The following is a 22,503-nucleotide window of genomic DNA, read 5'->3' on the forward strand; positions in this document are numbered from 1 at the left end:
CGCATTTGCGCGGCGGCAACAGCAGCAGCAGCTCGAAGACAATGCCGCGGGGTCCTAAACTCCGCCGCTTCCCCTATCACCACCACTCCTTTCCACTCGCTTGAGGTGGCCCTGAATTAAATAGCCCCCTTTACAGAAGGACAGATCTTTAAAAAAAGGAAAAGGAAAAGAAAGAAATCCCAAGGGGCACTGGCTATGCCAGCGGTTCAGAGCAATGCATCATTTGCAGTTAAATTCAAGATCCTTTAATTTAAATGGCTATCCACCTTACCTGCTACAACTAGGGGCTCTTAAAAGTGGGGAAGACCTTTACTCCTTTTGAAGGGTGGCAGTCTAAGAAAAGTGAGAGTTAAGTAGCAGTTGTAGGATGTAGTAGTAGTAAGAGGATGGGAAGCATCCAGAAAATCCCAGGAGAGCAGATCAAATGGCTAAGAAAACAGTGGGCTTTTGCATTGTTATCAGGGAAACACTATGAGCTGTCCAGGTAGAGTGGGAATTTGACTCAAGGGAAATTTAATTAGGGGACCATTTATTACACAGAATTGGGAAATTATGCCAGCTAATATTCTGTTTTATAAATCAGAAATACTGGGGTTTGCTTTTGTTTTTCTTCTTTTAATGTAACAAAAATCCAGCTGTTTTCACTTGAAAAGAATAACTTTGCAGTGGTGCACAAGAAAAATCTGGAAGATTATGTAAAGTTATAGGGCTAGATGTGGTGATGTCCTCTTTTCTAGCAGGATGTTTGCAGAGTTGTCAAAAAAAGTCAAAGAGCATCTACCACCATGCGATCCAACCCCTTCCTTCTCTTTTAAATGTTTATCACAAAGCATCCTGAAAAAAGGTGGTGCTTAGATTGCAGCATATAGGTATGAACACCACCTTTAATTTTTTGACAACACCACCCCCCTCTAATACCAGTAGAAAACATCCTTAGAATTAGTATTAGAATTCAGATTCAGTAACTTTGCACTGGGTAATTGTGGCTGCAAAAGTCCAAAATGTATAGAAAATGGCAGTGTGGTCAATGTCTATTAGTAATAAGTAATAAATATGGGGTTTTGCTTCATCACAGCAAATCATACAGTGAAAATTATAAGGTTGCAAACCCCATGACCACCCATTTAGGACAGATTCCACTGAATTCAGTAGCTATTTACATATAACTTGTTGCTCCATCATTAACTGAATAAATCCAACTTCCTGAGTTGATATAGGCCATATTTTCAGCATGCATACTATGTGAAGCAAACCCACAGGTGCTATTTCTGAAACTCTGCAGCCTGGAAGCTGACTTACAGTATGTCCAGCTGTTGTAAAGGAATCCTGATTGTAGATGAACTAGATTAATAAAGCTATAAACATGAAAGAAAGAAAAACTGCCTGCACAATTCAGATTCCTGGAATGGCACCTGCAGAGCACAGGTGACTCCAACAAAAGAATAAAAACCACCTGTGGAATACATTATATCTTTTAGAGGGGGGGAAACCTAGGACTGAGCCTCCCTGAATATCCCTGGCAAGATACCAAGTTTTATATATCTTGACTTCTTTTATACCTAGTTTGGTTTCTAGATTGTACAGAGACCAGGGCAGTCATGCAGTTATATAAAAGCTGTAGAATATGCTTTTTAAAAAAGCTTGCCTTTTTATTAAGATTGAAACAGGAATTCATTACCATAAAAATGGAGGGTGTAATCCCATCCCTAATTTATACTTGGATCCATTCTTCGCCTCAAATAAGATATAGCTGACAGGAGATTTCTATTCTCAATCCAGAAGAATACTATTCTAGTATGTTTGGGAACTGCAGTTAGTAGCACAACTAATATATTGATAATAGCTTCTGAAAAACACTTCCCCAGTGCCTTCCAGATATGCCAATTCCAAATTTCCAGCATATTTAGAAAACACTGGGTCTGGACAGGCTGTTCTGCAGTCTTATCTCTGAATGATTGTATATAGTTTTCAGATTATTTACCTGTTCATTTAGACTACCACCAGATCGGTACTGAAAAAAATCAGGCTATTAGTGGCTACTAGCCAAGAAATAAAGATTTTTGCATTTGATTTAAAGTCCATTGTAGCATCATGCCAAAGAATCATATAGATTCATTCATCATGCCAAAGAATCATATAGATTCATTGTGGTGTTTACACCCTCCTCACATTAGTAAATGTGTTCAGCGATGTAAAAAAACACAAAAACCCTATGTGCCAGTTTTATCTTGCTGTAAAATTTACACCTTTCCTGCAACATGTTTTAGTCTTTTGGAGTTGACCAAGGCCGGTTTTTTTTTCAATCTGTCACTATACAAAGTATCGCAGTCTCTCAAAATTTGGCCACCATGATCGCTAGAAGTGTGGTGGAAAGGGATGCCTATTGCGTTGGCCTTACTCTCCACTACTACACGCATCCCTCGTGGTTTTCTCTTTAATCTAATCTAATAAATTGAATACTGCCCCTCCCCTTCCCGCAGTTAACTGCTGGCAAAAGCAGGAGAAAGAAAATGGACTAAACCGCAAAGTAACCATCCACGGTTTTAGTTGTCCAATAAATTGAGGCCGAGTAATTAAAAGGCCGCGGAACCGAGACAGAACGCGCGCGCCATTGGGAGCCGCGCGCTCTATCCAGGGAGCTCGTCTACGCAATAGCGGGCAGAAGGGAGAACCCGGCAGCTGCGTGACAGGACCGGGTTCGCGCCTCCCGGATAAGGTTGGCAAGGGCCAGTTCTGACGTAGGGAAAAACCTTGGTGCAAGGTTGATGCCCAAGCGCCGTCCCGAGTAGGAGCGGGGGGGCCGCACATCTCCGTGAAGTGCGAACGTCCGCACGGCGAGGTCCTTCAACCGCCTGGCAAATCTGCAGTGCGCCCACGAAAACTAGGGAGCTGGGCCACAGGGATCCGGGGAAGGCCGACAGGGGTGTGGGGTGTGGCAAGGAAAGGAAAGCTCTAACTCTTGGACGACCCCCAACTGGCGTCTGGAATTGTGCAGCGCAGAGATGGGGGAGCCTTGTTCTCACGGCTCCAAACGGCTTTCACCCCCCCTCTTTTTTTTTTTTTTTTGCAATCCGTCCCGCGGGGGCGTAAAAACCCAACTGCTGCAGGTGTTTGCTTCCCCTCACCCACCCACCCAGACTGTACTAGGGAATCCAGTTGCAGAGAAATGGAGAAGTGGACCCGCAGTAACACTTTTGGGGACAGTATGGGGAGGAAGGGAGGGAGCCCTTTTCCCTTTCTGCCCAGGCTTGCCGCTGCTCTCCCCGGTTTGAGGCCTTTGAAGAGCAAGGTGGTGCCGGAGGACTGGAGAGAGAGAGGGACGCGCGAGCCTCTTCCCTCGGAGGACTGACCTCGCCTCACGGCCCGCTTTTATTTCCTTCGCTGCCTGCGGCTGCTAAACAGAGCTTGCTGCTTCGGGAGCTATTTTTGTCTTTTCTGGCCCTTTCTTTTCCTTCCACCGTGCAGCCGCAGAGCCAAAACTAAAATTCAGCCGCCAGGCTTGTTTTAGTGCGTGCTCCCTTGTAAACGGAGGGTTAGGTGTGTGTATCTGCCTTCCTTGTTTATTCCCTGCCCCTAATGGGCTTGTACAAAAGATGGTTTGAAGTATCCAGGGCTTTGCCCCTTCAGAAGGAGATTGCCTTGTTTTCTGCTGTTCAGAAAGCAGGATTAGAAAATGTAATGATGGCAAAAATGTTCAGGACTTTTGTGGGGTAACGCGGTGTAGGCAAAAGTTGTTTGACATTGGAACATCTGGTTGGGAAGCTGCCCTTTACACAATTGGAAAGATTTCAATGGAGACTGTGATGCTCATTTACCAGGGAAAGAGAGTACTGAGTAGCCTGGGCAGATTATGCATTGAACAAGGGTTACTTGGTGTAAGTGTATCCAACATTATGGTTCTGTAGTTGGCTTTTGTACAGCATGCTAAGGTAGAGTTGGACAGCATGTGGTTTTGTATGGAAGCTGGGGGATTCTCTTAACATGCTAGGTGAGCCAGAACATAATACAGTTATCATTTGAGCAAAGAATCTTTCTTATGTGAGCTCTGGAGAAGGGTTTAATGGTGAAAAAGATAGAAGAAAAGAATAGGACCATCAGCAGTAAGGTCAATAGACTTAGTTATTGGGGTGATGAGCTCAATGTTGGAAAAGCTGAAGGAGCAAGTCAGGGAGAGATCATCATGAAGAAAATATATCTGTAGTCACTAAGTAACGTCTTGATGGTCTGTAATCGGTCAAATCTAACGTGACCTTAGGAAATGTGTTTAATTCAAATTTACATTTTAGTACATTGTGTAAATCCAACCTGTGGGGCAAGCTAAGCAATACAGAATGCTTGGGACCATCTATTCATTTATTAAGACAATTTCCCAGTTAAGTCCCAACTTCCATAGTTTAATGGAAGTCCAGATGATCCATTAAACTATGCTTCATATCTGAAGTGTTTAATCAAACATGTAAAGGATATCTGACTGACTCTCCAAACAGGAATTTAGCAGCTGAGGATGCAATTTATTGAAAAGAACAGAAACAATAGAAAGGGAGGAGAAGTTATGTTAGAAGTATCTATACCTTCAAGAATCTTGAGGGGGGAAAAGAAGCCTTCAAAATGGAATAGAACTGTAGGAGGTGATGTGACTGTATCCTTGCAAGGATTTGGGGACGTGGCTTATCATTTACTTCTTCAAAGATATTTTTTCAACATGGTCTAATTAATATCCCTGGAATTTTCAGTTGGTTCCTCACTCAGGCAAACCTTAAAACTTCCTGAATAAATAGACTGTTGGAATGCCTTAGACATAATTTATCTTGGTTATAACAAAATATTTGACTATATCTTCTGACATTGTAATTAGCAGTCTTTTGAAAAGTTGGTTGGAGTACTTTGGCATTTAATTAGGTATGACCATTAAATAGCTAACTGTTAGATTGTTCCATCTCCACCCCACTGCCCCATTCCAGGACTGTTTCATTTCTAGATTTGACAGTGTGTTAGATTATGCAGGACCTATTGGGAAAGTTTGACTTCTGACAGAATTTGGGAATAATACCTATGAATGTGGCTTTATTAAGTGGTATAGATTTTTTGCCCATGAACTGTCAGGTGGATTGATTGGATAGGCATGTTAGCTGTCAAGATTGGTGTCTCCTGAGAAGAAATGCTGATCAGTGGCATAACTCAGTTTTGTCAGAGTTGTGTTTTTCTGGCAGTACAGAATGTAAGTTAGTAGAGACTGACATAACATCTGCTGATAAACTTGAAATATTAAATAAAAGCTGGTTGAATGGAATGAAACTTAGCAGAGAGAAATGCAAAATGATCTTAAGAAAAATAAATGAAATCTGCATGTATAAGATAGGGGTGTTCTGGCTTGGTAATGATTCTGGTGAAATAGGAATAATAGCTTATTGAGAACTAAATGTAAGTCGATGTGATGTGACTGCCAAAAAGACAAATACAGTTTTAAGGTGCAGAACTATGGCTTCTAAATTACACAAAATAACGTTCCAGTTTATTCTGCATTCTGCTTACCCTATTATAAAAGTGGTTTAGACAACAGGGAGAATTAGGAGTCTAGGAATTAAGTTCTCTGAAGACAGGTGGAAGGAACAGGGTATGTTTAGTCCTGAGAAGAGGCTATAGTAAGAGCATATGGGAGCAGGTGGTAAATATTGTATTTTTCGGAGTATAAGACGCACCTTTTCCCCTCAAGAGGGTGAAAATTTGGGCGCGTCTTCTACACTGAATACAACATTTTTGGCCTCCCGAAAACCCACCATCTTTGCAAAAATGGCCTATAGGAGGCTATAGGAGGCATAGCCTATAGGAGGCTTCCAAAGTGCTCCTGAGGGCTGGGGAGGGCCATTTTTTGCTCATTTGTCCCCCTCTAGCCCCCAGGAGTACTCTATAAGCCTCCTACAAAAAACAGGTCATTTTTGGGAGGTCTGCAGAGTGCAAATACTTATTTTTAAATTTGCCTCTTCAAAATCTTGGTGTGTCTTATACTCTGGTGCGTCTTATACTCCAAAAAATATGGTAGTTGAAAAGATATTGCCTAGAAGTTTCCCATGACTTAGGACAGGATATGGAATAATGCATTTGAGAAGAGCAGGTTGCAGCTGAATATCAGAAGTTATTTTCCTTGTAATGAGCAATTCAAAGGGCATATACATGTGCACACCTTCGAATTAGCGTTGACTCCAGGCAAATGCAGTCCCTGCAGTTTTCTTTCCAAGATTTTTCAAAAGTGCTTTGCCATTGCCTCCTTTCAGGGTTTAGAGCAGGGGTGTCAAAATCATGCCTCCATGTGACATATCGGGACTCCCCCCCTTCGCTAAACTGCGTGTGGGCGTGGCCAGCACGTGGGCCCAGGAGTTTGACAGCCCTGGTTTAAAGTTCATGGCTCATGGTCATCCAGTTGACTTCATGCCTAATGTGGGACTAGAACTCAATTTCCCAGTTTCTAGCCTTAATCTCTGAACCAAACTAACTCTCAGATCAAAAGTAAAATCAAGTAACTAGAGGAGTAGTGAGCTCCCATTTACTGAATATATCCAGGTGAAGGTTGAGCAATCATCTATCAAGAGTGCTTTAATTTAGATTCTTGATCTGAGCAAATCATTGGAATCAGAGCTTCAAATAACTTGTTTCATTCTGACGTCTTTTCTGTACTTGAGTGGTAGGCTGTCAATAGTCGTTTTGGCATTTTTGGATCTCTCAAATAGCTGGCATAGGGGATAGTTTATCTGTTACCCAAAATGACTACCATAATGTCCTGGCTACTGACAACTGTTCTACTTACCTAAAGGAAGCTCTTGCAATTGCTTTGTCTTGCCTATTTAAGTCCCTCAAATACTTTCTACTATTTAAGTTAACTTTTGTTTTTTTTCCCCTGGCAAGTGTGCAGAGATACAAACTAAGCTGTGAGTTATGGCAAACTACCATTTTTAATTTTCCAAGTACAGTTAGTCCTGGATTTAACAACCATTCATTTACTGGCTGTTCAAAATTATAACAGCACTGAAACGAGTGACTTATGACCAGTTTTCATACTTATGACCATTGTAGCATCCCCATGATCAAAATTCAGGCACTTGGCAACTGGCATATAGTTATGACAGTTGCACTGTCCTGGGATCATGTGATCACAATTTGTAATCTTCCAAGCCATCTTCTGACAAGCAAAGTCATCCAGGGAAGCCAGGTTCACTTAACAACTAGTGATTTGCCTAATTGGCAGAAAAGGTGAAAACTCAAGTGTTTTGGTTAGCAACAGAAATGTTGGGCTCAGTTGTGGTCATTAAGTTGAGGACTACCTGTACAATTTGCAAAGACCGCAAGGAAGTGACATAAGATTTTATCTCACATAACTGTATTTGGCATCCGTGAAATTTATCAACAGACTATGTCAAACTGAAGAAATAGGGTATTCCCTTTGTATTACAAATTCTTTCCTAACTGCTCACAATAAATGTATAAAACAGTAAGCACTACTACATATGTTGCCCTGCATTTGTAGAAGGAAAAAATGAGATGGAAATTAAATCACATGTCTTGATTCTTAAGAGGTTCCTGCAAAATATAAGCCTTCCTGTCACATACACACCTGCCTGTTTTAATGATGGGCAGTTAAAAAAATGAAACATTTGGCAGGTGTGTGGATTTTCCCTTTTCTGTAGAGTTATAGATTCCTTAAATAAAAGATGCCTGTTAACTTTTATTATTTATGCTCTTCTGGAAGCAGAGCCAACACTTTGAAATGGGAAGGCATTTGGCAAATATATTTCCCATTACCTTCAGGGAGTTTTCTTTACATTCTTCTCCAGGCAAAAACAATTTCTGAATGGAAGATAATTAATCCTAAATAGATGGAAGGACAGGAAATTAAAAAAACAAAGCAAAAACATACATGTTTCTTTCATCCTTCTGCAGTCTGTGACCTTCCATGCATAGCTTGTGACTCCAGCTCACATTGGTGATGATGCAGCAGTCAGATCTGTGCAAAGACCAGGAAAAGCTGCAGCTGTAACACAGTTCAGATTTTCAGAAAGACTGCAGATGAAATGCAGCAACTGCATATTCTACAATTCAACTAGAATGCCAGCTGTTTTAGAGAATCTGATGAGACAATTGCAACGGGCAGGATATTTTCAGTTCAACAGATAGAAGGTGATAACTGTATCATTAAGATGACCCTCAAACCTACACAATCCTAGTGCTCTGATATATTAATTCCCTTGAAACTGGACGTTTTCATTAGTTCTGTGGGTGCATCCAGCTGATGCAAGTATTGCTTTTGAACAAGTGAGGCAAAATGAATGGATCAAAGGGAGTCTAATTATAAATCTTAAGTTAAAAAATACCTTCAGATACTGTTAAAAACAATGTAGTGTTGGTTATATCCTCCCCTTTTCAGGATATTGTTTCCCATCATGTGTACACAATTTGTCTTGATTTCTTTTTTGTGTGGAGTTGGGGAGAGGGATTTAATTTCTACCTTCTCTAATACCTGCAGCAACTAAAATAGGGGTTTGCTGTCAAATTGTGCTTTTGCAATTCCTTGTTGGTCAGTTGCAGGGAATACAGGTCAGATTAGAATGATTTGGTGAGTTCCCTACTTTTTCAGGCTGCAGCAGTTCACACTGCTTTGGAGGTTAGTGCAAGTTGAAAACAGTTTGGTATGAAAGTATCACCTCTTTTAGGGGTTCAGCTATGTAGCAAACCATAATGGGGTTTGTTTGGTTATTGGCTTAGCATGGTATGTGCTTGTCAGGTTTTTTTTAATTAGATTTCTTTGCTGCCCATTTTGCCTTGTGTTGGTTTTTAAAGAATGATTTATGACTTGGTATTTTACAGATCCCCCCCCCTCCCCCATTAAGTTGATAAAAGTATCCAGCATATGTCTTCCAAGCCAACATTTGTAAAAATTCTGATGTTCATAATTTAGTGGTTTAAGCATTGTCAGGCTCTGTTACAGAAAGTACAATGTCACAGTTTTTGCCCTGGATATCTGTCATTGCCATGTCCTACTTCTTGATGTACTGAATGTTACCTCATTATATTTCTGTGTCTGAAATTTCTTCTTGGTACTTAAAATTCTCCTTGGAATTTTCAGCCATTCTTTGAAGAGTGCAGTGAAATAGTTTTACATGCTAAGAAACATGCATGTGAAACTTAGCCCACTTCTGAGACTAATACTTTTGGCCTTGAGTTCTGTTTTACTTTGTCTTGAGTTTTTTTTTCCTTTTGAATAAGTCATGCTTAGTTTAATACTACTAAGTTGAACAATAGCCCTATAATTTCTACCTTGTCTCCATTTTCTTTAACCTAAATCTTAAACTGTGATTAATTATAATTATGGGTAGGGAAGATAGGTTCCACATTCAGTATGAAATCGACTTGTTTGAAATTAATCATAGTTGGTTAACTGTAGTGTGCCATGATCCATTGAAAACTCTTAATCTAAAACAAATTTTTAAAAATCTTTTGCCATAAATGTTGCTGATCCCATTGCTAATCCTTATTCTCTCAATAAAGATGCTCAAGGAATGGTAGTTTGTTTTCAATGTGGAAAAAGTAAGAAAAGCAAATGATAAATCCCCTGGCATGTTTTTCAACCCATCAAACATCACTTACCGGTTCACTGGCAAAACCGCGACAGACAAATGCGCGCCGACAAAACCGCTAATTGATTTTCGACAAAAGCGCGCTGACAAATGTGCGCCGACAAAATTGCGTCATCAACAAACTACATAGTGGGACGCATATACATACATTATAACCCTAACCCTAAAATTTTTAGATTTTATTGTGCTTGTCATCGTGCTTTTGTCGTTGCGCTTTTGTTGTCGCAAATTTGTTGTCACGATTTTGACATCGCGTTTTAATCGGCACTATTTTGTCAGTGCGCATATGTCTATCGCGCAATTGTCGGGTCACGCACTTACCTACTAGTAGGAAAACCAACCACTAATTAACTTCATTAATGTCTCTTGTGGGAATGGGTGAGTATGGCTAAATTATTTGAACCAGCTGGATTAACTCAAATTTATCATTTAATACATCATAGGTATAGAGGTGCCTCTCATCTGTTATCTCTTAGGCATGCTAATTCTGAATGTGGGTCTAAGCATCTTCTGGAAAAATGCTAAAACCATTTCTCAAAACAGCTCAACTGACAAGATTGCAGTCATGGAGGAGAGCAACAGGGTGAAGTAGGAAAGGAGTTTTCCTGAAGGTTCTGCTCAGTTATAGACTAGGGGTGTCAAACCCGTGTCATGGTAGAATCATATGACATATCGGGACTTAAGCTAAACTGGGCAGGGGCTAGACGTGATGCATCCAGCCCGCAGGCCGTAATACCCCTGGTATAGATTTTCCTCTTTGCTAGTGTACTGGAAGTAAAACTTTTTCTGAAGATGCTCTAGCATTCTTTCAAAAGAATGCTATGGACCCATGTTAGAAGAACTTGGCTCACATGCTAATGTGATACTTTGGCTCAATGTGAAACAGGAGGGAGCAGCCAGCAGTATAAGAGTTTCATCCTTAGCTAGTTCTAATGTGGAATAACCGAAATGTCACAAAGTGTAGCTGCTTCTCATCCACCCCCTCAAAACCACAGATGATATGGCCATTGTCAGCAGAAACATCAGAAAACCTATAATATCTCTCTTGAGGATAGAACCAGAACTTTATAGATAGCAATAACACTTAGACTTATATACCACTTTACAGTGATTTACAGCCCTCTCTAAGCGGCTTACAGAGTCAGCATATTGCCCCCAACAATCTGAGTCCTCATTTTATCCACCTCGGAAGGATGGAAGTGAGTCAACTTTGAATAGCAGAGCTCATTTATTTCCTGTTTGAATTAACTTGTGCAGCATTGAACTCACATGTTCTCCAAAACACCCCCCCCCCCCCAAAAAAAACCCCATTAAACCCATGTAATAAGGAAACTTATTACATTATGATTTGGCAAATACTTTGGAAGGTGCTGGTTAAGCATTAGGTGGCAGATGTCTTCTGAAAACAACTGTGCTATGCAGCCAAAAACAAAATAGCCTTGGAAGCCAGTGTCCAGTGATTGGAGAGAAGAGTCATACCCAAAACAGCCTAAAGCAACCATTGAGACTGGGAAATCCCAACCTCTTAACCATATAGGTTGATGTAAGAGTTCTAGATTGTATTCATTGTGTAGTAAGAACAGAGAAAACACAATTTCAGACCTGGGATAGGTAAAAATGGTTTTAAGTAGCTTCAGTTACGAGCTGGGATGAGATAATGGTCTGGGATGGCTGAAGATGACCTTAAGGTACAGGTAGACACATATAAGGAGAGGCATTCTTTCAGATTCTTTGACATCAAGCTGTGAAGTCATCACTTCTATTGATAGGTACTACCTTGCCAACAGATGGTAAAGATCATAGGTATTTAATATAAACAAAGCAGTACTTTTATGGATGCAATTGTAATTTTAAAACTATAGTGGTTTAGTGAATTGCATATAAATAGTAGTTATAGGTTTATTATTCTGTTAATAACATGTTAATTCCATCAGTGCTAGAGGGAATTCTAAGATACCTAGGATTGTGTGCTGGTATCAGAATATCACAAAGTATTTACTGCATTACTTAGTAATGGAAAAGTTCCAGTTCCAATTGAGGTCATAAATCAAGTACTACCTATAAGGCGGCACAGCAGGATTTGAGGGAGACTTAAATACTAAGGGTGATGTCATCTTTAATCCAGTATTAGAAGAACTGCTTGGAGGAGCATCCTTCTATGGGATTTAACAATAAAGTAAATTACAGTGGGATAGATTGCATTGCAAATGTTTAGTTCTGCTGTTGTAGAGAGTAGAACAGATACACAACAGTTTTATTTCAAGGAAGCCTTAATTCAGACCTCAGTTGCAGATTTTGGATTGAAGAAAAGCTTGGATTAAATTTTGCTTCCAATTCTGGGTAGAGCTACGTAGACTTCCTGATTTTAAAGATCTACCAGTTATGCTTATAAATGGCCCAGCATATCATATGAACCCAGCTATTCTGGTCATAATAAATGATGATTAAACAGATCACAGCTTAGCATGTTTTGTAAATACTTTTTGCTGATGAAAAATAGGTTTGGTCACCTACCTTTTAAAAGTCTCAAGGAGAATTGCAGTAAGCTGCATACATTCAACAGCAGAATGAAAACAGTTGAATGCAGCTTTGAAAGAACGTTGCATTATATCCAACAGGAAGTGGCCATATGCAGCTGGCATGATGATTTATAAATAAATATCTTTACATTCTGATACACAGATTGTATGTATTACAGATCAGTAATTCAGGGCTATTCTTCAAATTAAAGTGCTATCTAGCACTTTAGTGCTATACTCATGCCAACAGAAATTTATACAGTATAACATTCGCTATCCCATTGGTGGTCCCTAGCCAGGGTGGATAAAAACCAATGACTTTAAAAAAACAGATTTTTTAAAAATTTAAATCGGATTTTTTTTTAATTTTTATCAAATTTATTTTAATAAAATGCTTTGGGAATAAAAATTTATCTAAAGATAGTTTCCTTTTAAAGATACATTAATAATTTAGTTTATTCAGCATGAAATGGACCTTAGTTATGTAGCATGAGGCTGTATATTCTGCAATATTGCAATAGTTGGTGACTCAACAGCGGGTCAGAGGAGGAGTCGCTGCAGGATGGTTGCTCTTTAAAAATTATGATTTAAATCGAGTTCATTTAAATGAAGCTTTTTTACTAGTGATTTAAATCAACTTGATTTAAATCAAATCCACCCTGTCTCTAGCTTAGCAAACAATGCTATCTATATACCATAATTCTCTATAAAGAGCCGCAGTGGTGCAGTGGTTAGAGTGCAATCGTTCTGACAGCTGGCTGCCTGCAATTTGGCAGATTGAATCTCACCAGGCTCAAGGTTGATTAAACCTTCCATCCTTCTGAGGTGGGTAAAACGAGGACCCAGATCGTTGTGGGCAATAGGCTGACTCTGTAAACTGCTTAGAGAGGCCGGTAAAAGCACTGTGAAGCGGTATATAAGGCTAAGTGCTTTTGCTATACAAGACATGGTGTGGTTGAGGGCGAGAATTCTCTTGGTTTCATTTTCTTTCTATTCCACCCAATATCACCAATTGGTGATATTCTGTAATTCTATTAGGATAGGTTGGGCAAGAGGTAAATTTTGACAGATGGCTAAACTAGCAAGTTTAATCATTGTTCAAACTCATTCTGTAAATTGTTTTAATGAGTATATTCAAAGGGAATAGTTTTCCTGGAATAGTTCAAAAATAGCTTAATCAACAGTTCTATTTTGAAGCATCAGAAAGAGAGCTGGGGTTCTCTGTCCTGCTTCCCTTCTTAGCTCTCCCTGCTATCTTTGATGGTTGGCTGCTGTTCAGAACAATCCATGCAAAATTATGCAAAAAACACAATTGGTCTCATAGATATTGTCATTAAAGTCAAGACCTAGCATTAGAACTTCACTTGGACATTCAGAACAAGCTGACTGCATTTTTATCTGGCCAATTTCCCTATCCTTGCTTTTTTGCATATTTTTTTGCATAATTTTGCATGGATTGTTCTATTGATTATTTTAGTTTGTTTATTATTTGATAAAACTGTTATTCTAGTAATTTTAAATGCCTGGATTCCAGTAGGCCACTATTATCCTAGTTGTAAATTGGATGCCTTTGTAGTAATGAATAATATATATAGCAAAGCTCAATAATAGTTCCATAGAACTTTATATGACAAGTTACAGAACTTTTACCTGCCAATTTTTTCCCTTGTTGCTGGATTGATGATGCTGAGATAGGTTATTGAATCCCGCAATAACTTTTTATGAAAGATGTGCAGGTATTATTATTTTACAAAATTTAATGTGTGCTTTTCTAATAGTCATATTTTCCTTATACATTAGTAGAGATTATGACTTTATTCCCATCCATTAAAATTCTCTCTCCTTTCTCTTTCCACTCAACCCTTGCCTATTCTCATGTACATTTTAAGTCTGTACCTTTGCTTTAACGAATTTTTTTGAAGTTTTCAACATTTCAGTCATATTAAAAATTGATGCTCAGGAAATGTTTTGCTTAGACATTTTGGGTTAAATTCTGCAATGTGTTTAGCCAGATTCTGAATAATCTTTCATAGCTGTCACATAAATATTGTCCTGCTTTTGCCCTTTAAAGTAGCCCTCAAGTGTTCTTTCCAACCAATCTGTAGGTTCTGGCATGGGAACAGTCAGCTGAGTCATTGCATCTGCTGAGGCACTTCATTAGAAGGACTTATAAAAATATCTTTGAACAAGTTACTTTTTTTGAAGGCCTCATCTTTTGGTTTGACGTTCATTTGAAGCCTGAGTTGCATAATAAGGACAAGTCAGGTAGCCTCCTTTCTGATTAACGGATTTTATTAACGGACCTAAGCTCACTTTCATCAGATGGATAGGATGGCTAGATTGATGAAGAATTTAAATTGGGATAAAGTGGGGGAGGGGAGGGGAAGATGGGTTGGCTATACAGATGCGGGTAACATGTCAGATTACAAATACCTGATCAATTAACAGTTGTAGGTGTTAAAGCCCCTTGTCTTTATTCTTGTACAATGATTTGTTCTTCTTCTGCAATAATTTGAGGAAAAGCTCAACACTGTTTGGTTTAGGTTTATTGGATTTATATGCCGCCCTTCTCCCAAGGACTCAGGGCGGCGTACAACATAAAAGAAAACTCATATTACAAAAATTAAAAGGGACATTAAATAAAGTATCCAAAAAAACCCCAGTTGATATTTACAATGAACATTTAAAAATTAAATTAAAATTAACAACCAAATTAATCCTATATTTTATTTTATTCAGGCCAGGCCGGCTTGCTGGAAAAGCCAACTTTTTAGGGCGCGTCGGAAGGACCGGAGGTCGGGGATTCCGTGAAGCTCTGAGGGCAGCTCATTCCAGAGGGAAGGCGCTCCCACAGAGAAGGCTCTCCCCTTGGGGGTCGCTAGCCGACACTGTCTGGCCGACGGCACTCTTGAGGAGGTTAATTCTGTGGGATCGCGCTGGACGGTGGGATGCTACTGTTGGCAATAGGTGGTCTCGCAGGTATCCTGGGCGCAGGTATCCTGTTTGCCTTATGCATTAGAACAGAGGTGTCAAACTCACATTGTCATGGCAGCGTCACATGACATATCAGGACTTTCCCCCACTTCATTCAACTGGACATGGGCATGGCCAGCGCATGAAGCATCCAACCTGTGGGCCAGGAGTTTGACAGCTCTGCATTAGAACTACCTGAAGCTCTAATAACTGCTAAACTCTAATAAATGTGTTGACATTATTCTTTTTGGCAGAAAAACAGCTGCAATTTTAACAATACGTCTGAGTCAATTAAAAGTCAACACAAGTCTATTAAAACAGGAGAATGAAAGCTATGTTAATACGCTTGCTTTATATATTTTGCAGGTATCCTGGAATTTATCAGTATAGCAGTCGGCTTGGTCAGCATTCGAGGGGTAGACAGTGGACTTTATTTGGGAATGAATGAAAAAGGAGAATTATATGGCTCGGTAAGTATTTTACAGTTAAAAATATGTCTTTATCTAGTAAATTTTGATTATTTTTGTGTCTAATGGGATTCTTTTAAAATATATTACTCAACCATATCATCAGCAATTATGTAACATCATTAAGAAGATACCCAAATCTATCAATGCTTATTTTTCCAATTTTATTTAAATTAATTTTGGTGAATCTTTGATTTCATTTAAAGAAAGGTGCACATTTTGTATGTATTTCTTCTGTGCTTAGGATTTAATTTTTGAGCACTATTAATCTGCTTTATGTGTAGGTAATCTACAGTTAAATGCACAATCTAAGACTGGAAATTTAACAATTCAGGTACTACCTAAAATGATGGTGATGATGATGTAAAACTAGGCATTGGGATGGGACAACTGAATTATATAACTGCACCTTTAAAGGAATAATTGAATTTTGGTTTAAATCTTTGTTGAGGCATAAAATGTATTAGTTAACTTTGGTTCTTTCTATTACTAAATATTTCTGTTGTGATAATTCTGTATGAATAAAATTTAGGCTGCTTTGAACTCTGGAGGAAATGGGGTATATAAATGTAATAGATACATTAATAAATAAGATCTTACTAGTAACTATTGCTCTTTGTAATTGATAAATATAATAATCAGATTCTATTTGCGCTGTCAAGAGCTGCTGTTTGTGTTATCTCATCTACAGTGGTATTGGCGTATCACTTGGATAGCATCACAGAGCAGCTATCTTTCTTAGATGTAGATTAAAACTTCTATAAATCAAATCTGAAAACATTCCTGTAATTTTCAAAAATAAGGATATGTATTCCATTTTCTTCTGAGCTGTTTTTCCAATTTCTCAACATTGCCTATAATCCTGAGATTTGCTAATGATTGATACATCAGGAAAACCAGACCTTGCTTGCTTTTCCAAGAACAGCCGAGGAATACAATAGATGTATAATTCTTGTGCTGTTGGCAAAGTTTTCATATGGCATATAAATAAACAGTGGTAGGATTTGATGTAGCAGAATATTTAGAAATTCTAAGTCATTCCAGTCTCTATGGAACCATTATAGGTTGAATGGCATCTGACAGCTATACTGGAGCATGTTGCATTTGGTGGACACAGTAGATCAGGGGTGTCAAACTTGATTTCATTGAGGGCGACATCAGGGTTGTGTTTGACCTCGGGGGGGGGGAACGTGGCCAGCGTGAGCGTGGCCAGCTTGACATCACTTGTATCAGAGTTGTCTGTGGTGGCCCAAGTGCTCTGCCAGCAGAAATGGGCTCCTGACCTACGTTTTGGGGGGCAACGGCCTCCTGCAATGCTCTGCTAGCGAAAATGGAGCTCGGGAGGGCCAACTGCAGCCGTCCTGAGTGCTGCTTTTGCTCACAGAGGCACCATAGGCTGGTCCCTCAATGTTTCCAGGGTCTAGATCTATGCACCCCATGGGCAGGGGTTTGACACCCCTGCAGTAGATAGAAACTCCATCTCCAGAAACCCCTTAGGAGCATAATCTTAACTTCAAAAGCCTTACATAAGCAGTTGCTTAATAATTTTGTTATCTGCCCTCCTTTCAAGTTTCCTAACCAGGGAAAGCAAGTGATGTCGCTGGCATACAGCCATAATAAATGATCCTTGGGGGAATGCTCTTTTATTCAGAAAAACGGGTCCCAGTATCTTGTATCTTTTTCTTCCTCAGCTTTAGAAAGTTAGTAAATATTTATAGTTGAAGATGAACTGTCAGTGCATATTACATATCAGAAAGGCACAATGGGAAGGGGAAAAAAGCAGAATGCTGAAGCAAATTACTTACTACTGGTGTGGATACCCCCTTCTCCTCCCCTCTCTCACTCACATAAACATGACGAGTGCAAGCTATTAGCCCCAGAATGTAGCTATGTGCCATGATATTTCTTAAGATCTATGGGCTTGTAAAAGAACTTTTCCCCCATCCTACCAAAGCAATTAAGCAGTTAGAGAGTTATGAAATGTATGCAGCAGGCCGTGTAAAAAGAGCAGGACATAAAGTGCAATTTCCCACAATGGGCAAAATCATAAATTGATCATGCTCTTAGAACAATGCTTCTCAAATAGGGAAACGCAATTATAGAACACTAGTATAGGTGGCAGGGAACCAAATGTAAGTTGGGAGAAATTGATGCGGCATGGAAGGGACATTGGAAAAGTAGCTGGCTGAATTGTAAGTCTTCCATAGACAAACTGTGTAATAGCATAGATTGTGTTCCAGTTACACAAGGAGACCAGTATGAAAGATATATTGTTTCAGCTCCACATTTGTGCTCTCATGTCTAGTTGAAACCAAAAATTGGGCTAAAAGACATGAGGTCTGATTCAGGTTTTCCCCCCCCCATGATAACTGAAACCCATATCGGAGGAAATCTGAGGTCTAGTCCCCTTACCATTTTAAATGATTATGGCAACAGGCATGTGACACTTTCTTTTCTACTAGTAAAAATAAAACGGTTAGCAATCTTATGGACTAGTGAAAGTACTTATTTGTTTTCGTCCAAATAGAAGGAGATTTTAAAAATGGTCCCCGATACTTAAGGCCTTGATTTGTTCTATGTAGATGTCATTTTCAAATACCGTATTTTTCAGAGTATAAGACACACCTTTTCCCTCAAAAAGAGGGTGAAAATCTGGGTGCATCTTATAGACTGAATACAGCATTTTTGGCCTCCCAAAACCCCACCCCCTTCACAAAAATGGAAGTGCAGAGGGTTTGGGAGGCCTGCAAAGTGCTCCTGAGGGTTGGGGAGGGCAAAAAATGGGCCGTTTGTGCTCATTTCCCCCCCCCCCAGTCCTCTGGCGCACTCTATAAGCCTCCTAAAGGCTATGCGTGCTCTTTTTTTGGCAAAAAACGGACCCACAAAAAATGAGGCATGCAGAGGGTTTGGTAGATCTGCAGAGTGCAAAAACTTTAGAAAAAAATTACCTCTTCAAAATCTTGGTGCGTCTTATACTCCGGTAAATCTTATACTCCAAAAATATGGTAGTAATTGTGCCTATCCTACTTTTGAATAATGATCACTGATTTTTGTCTTGGAATGCTGATTATTAAGTTGTAATGTCTACATTATGGGGCCCAGGGCTTAGATTCTCTGCCTTAATTTTACTTGTGTTGTGGATAAGATATTGTGTCATTAGTATAAAGAAGGACTGCCAGTTTAGTGTGATGTAGTTCATTGTTAAAGTTTGGCTCGTGGAGTTAAAATGGAAAATGTAGGGCTAGAATGCACGTTTGCCTCATTCCTTTTTGAATAGGAATTAGTACAGGCGGGCAGTCAGAGGAAAAACTGCTTTGTGCTGGCATGAAGTTATGTAATTGTGTTATCAAAAGTAGTACTGTAGTATTCAGTCAATTGAGGAGAACTAAATCAATTGAAGACCACTCTCAGTCTCTCTACAGGTAGTCTGCGACTTACAACAATTCATTTAGTGACTGTTCAAAGTTACAATGGCACTGGAAAAAGTGACTTATGACAGTTTTTCAGAATTACGCCCTGTACAGCATCCCCATGATCATGTGATCAAAATTCGGATACTTGGCAACTGCTTCATATTTATGATGGTTGCAGTGTCATGTGATTCCCTTCTGTGACATTGTGACAAGCAGCGTCAATGGGGAAGCCAGATTCACTTAACAACTAAGTTGACATATCAACTGCAGTGACTCACTTAACAACCATGGGAAGAAAGGTCGTGAAATGGAGCTAAACTGACTTACCAAATGTCTCATTTAACCACAGATATTTTGGGCTCAATTGTGGTCCTAAGTGGAGGATTAGCTGTATTTCTCCCTCAATTTAATTTGGCCTTTCCTAACCTAGACTCATTCAAATGAGTAGAATTCAATTCTCAAAACATTTACATGTATAAATAAAAGGCAATAAATTTGTAAGAGCCAAGTTATACATTTCTTCATATAATGGTATACCCCCATTAAGTTCTGTATTTGCAAATTTTATCAATATATCTGAATTTCTGGAACCTTTCAGAATGTGAAACAATCAAAAGAGAACTCTGCAGTTGTTCTGGCTTTTAAATAATGCTGTAATTTGAATGAGGGGAATAAAATGTAAGTAAATGGAAGAATTAATTTATTTATTTTATAAATAAAATGTAAGTAAATAGGACGTGGTGGCTCAGAGGCTAAGATGCTGAGCTTGTTGATCAGAACAATTGGCAGTTTGGCAGTTCGAATCCCTAGCGCTGCTCCCATTATTTGTCCAAGCTTCTGCCAATCTAGCAGTTTGAAAGCACATAAAAATGCAAGTAGAAAAATAGAGACATCCTTGGTGGGAAGATAACAGCATTCCATGCACCTTTGGCATTTAATCATGCCTGCCACATGACCACGGAGACATCTTCGAACAGCGCTGGCTCTTCGGCTTTGAAACGGAGATGAGTACCACCCCCTAGAGTCGGGAACGACTAGCATATATATATAAATATATAAAGGGGAACCTTTACTTCACCTTAAATGGAAGAAATGTTAAATAGGGCCAGATCTCCATTCCTCTTTTTGTAAAACCATATATCCCTTCCAAATATTTGATGATTTAAGGGAGAATTTTAAGAATTTACAGGGGAAAAAAAGCTTAAAGATAGATATATTTAGCTTTCTTTTTAAAAAGGAAAAAAAAGATCTACGGAAAAATTACCAAACTGAGGTTCTATTACAGCATTATTTATTTATTAAATTTATTTGCTGCCCATCTCCTTTTGAAACAACTGTGGGTAACTTGCAGCCGAGTCCCAAGAGTCCTTCTAAGACAAAACAATGACACTGAGAAATGCAACTGTACTTATGTTATATATTCATGGTTTCATATTAGAAATTGGCTTACAATATAACCTATGAAAAATATGTAAATTAGCCATATCATTTGCTAATTGTGTAACAAGATTGAAAACAACTATTGGGCGTCTGAAGTATTTTAGTTCTGAAATCAAGTTTGTGTAGAAACAAGCACTCAAATTAAAAAAGACAATGTTACTTATTAGCTACTGCAGTGTAAAACAAATCTTTAAATGTATCAAAACCAAATGCTTGAAACTGGTTTATTTTACTAATGAAATTGGTTTGGTAAGTAACCGGTTTTGAATCTGAGTGGGCATCTTTCCTTCCTCGGTTAATTTTGCAATAGGTACCTATGGACATTTTAATGCCATGTTGAAATAGATAAACTTTTTGTTGTTGTTGAATCTGAAATGTACACAAAGCTTAATGAAATACTTGGCAATGGTATGTTTGGGCCATATGCTGTGGAAATTCCCATTTCCACTGTGGGGCTTGCATAGGAAAAATGCTTGGGGCATTGTCCCCCAAGAATTGACTTGAAATGCTGTCAACAGAAGATGGACTTTATTGCTAAACTGCAATGCGATGAAAAGTGGCTGTAGTGTAATTCCATTAGTTTCAATGAAATGTATCATCTAATATTCATGATCCTTTAGGGTCTTGTTGACACTGGCATAATTAATACCTACATTTTAACAGCTGCCTATAGTGGCACAGATAGTCTATTTATGGTCTGGAGTCGCTGTATATTTTCCTATACTCCTGGGTTCTTGAAGCATATGCCAACAAATAGTGCTCAAGATAATTGCTTATTTCAAGTACCATACTGGTACAGGGTTAAAAAGCTGGGGGCTGTATATGCCAAAGCTGTAGAAGTGTGGCTGGATGCTGACACTGCAGTACTGACACTTGCCAAATGACACATGTATCCATTAGCAAATACAGCCTGTGCTGAAATAGTTTAATTGTTATAAATTCCCTCTTCCAGGGTGACAGCCATGCTAGACGTTTAAAGACCTACAGACACTCAGAGAATGTGGTTACTAAAGTCGTGTAAAATGTAGGGAGCCATGGAGATGACCTTGGGGAAAAAGATTCAGAAACCATTGCAAAAAGAAAATGTGCAGAAGCTTGCCCTGAGCTTTGAGAAAAGAGAAAATATTAGGAAAAGACTGGCTGCTCCCTGATTCCGAGGGGTATAAGAGGGAGCGATGGAACAATATAATCAGTCTTGTAAGAGTCTGTTGCTATAGCCCTTTTCAGTAAAGTAGAATTTTATGATTCATGATTCAGATTTATGAATTACAGGTTTTTGATATTTTGGGCAAATATGTTGGATGACATACTGATTTTTTTTTTGGGGGGGGGGAAGACCCTGACACACAACCCTTGCTAGAAGGATTTTTAACAGACTCCACAAACAAGCTTTTTGCTACATTGGAGAAATGTGTGTTTGATCTCCAACGTATGGATGATTTCAGTTACAGGATTTCTGCTGAATCCTTTAGAACTACAAGCCATACTTTCACAGCAATTACACCTCAAAATGTGAAGGATCCATACCTTTTATGGTTTTTCTAAAAGTTCATAAATTTGCAGACTGCATCTACTAAAGACAGGACATACATCCATATGGTCTATTCAGAAGCAAACAGCATTTCAGAAATAGAAAGATCTTTTCTCATTACAGCTCCTACTCTGATGTCCAAACATCACTTTCCAATTCATGATGTGAGCTAATGCTTTAGAAATAGTGGCTGAAGTAGTTCTTCAGGCACAGAACGAGGGCAGGATGGATCTCTTGTCATATGCATTTTATTTTAAATTGCTTCTATTAGCTGAATACAATAATATGAAGGCAGTATTCCAGTGCTGGATTAAGACTCATTGGTGCCCTAAGCACTAACAAATCTTGATGCCCCTCCTTTGTACATAACTGTACAAAATCTTCATTGTTTTTTTTTTCCTTTCTCAATTTTGTGGTGCCCGCTTTGGGCCAGGTTCCTTAACCATGTGCTTAAGTCTGCTTAATGGCTAATACAGCATTGCAGCATTCCAGCAATGGAGACACTTCCTAGAAGGGCAAATCACCTAATACAAG

General features: G+C 39.0%; 1 protein-coding gene across 1 annotated transcript in view; it reads left to right on the forward strand.

Annotated features, from left to right (window-relative positions):
• Positions 1 to 22,503, forward strand: part of FGF9 (fibroblast growth factor 9) — a 42,207-nt gene that overhangs the window by 2,264 nt on the left and 17,440 nt on the right. Inside the window, exon 2 of the mRNA XM_032220117.1 lies at positions 15,485 to 15,588. Coding sequence (XP_032076008.1) covers positions 15,485 to 15,588 — 104 coding nt within the window. The remainder of the gene's footprint in view (positions 1 to 15,484; positions 15,589 to 22,503) is intronic.

The sequence above is a fragment of the Thamnophis elegans genome, chromosome 6 (genome assembly GCF_009769535.1).
Source record: "Thamnophis elegans isolate rThaEle1 chromosome 6, rThaEle1.pri, whole genome shotgun sequence".
Lineage (NCBI taxonomy): Eukaryota > Metazoa > Chordata > Lepidosauria > Squamata > Colubridae > Thamnophis > Thamnophis elegans.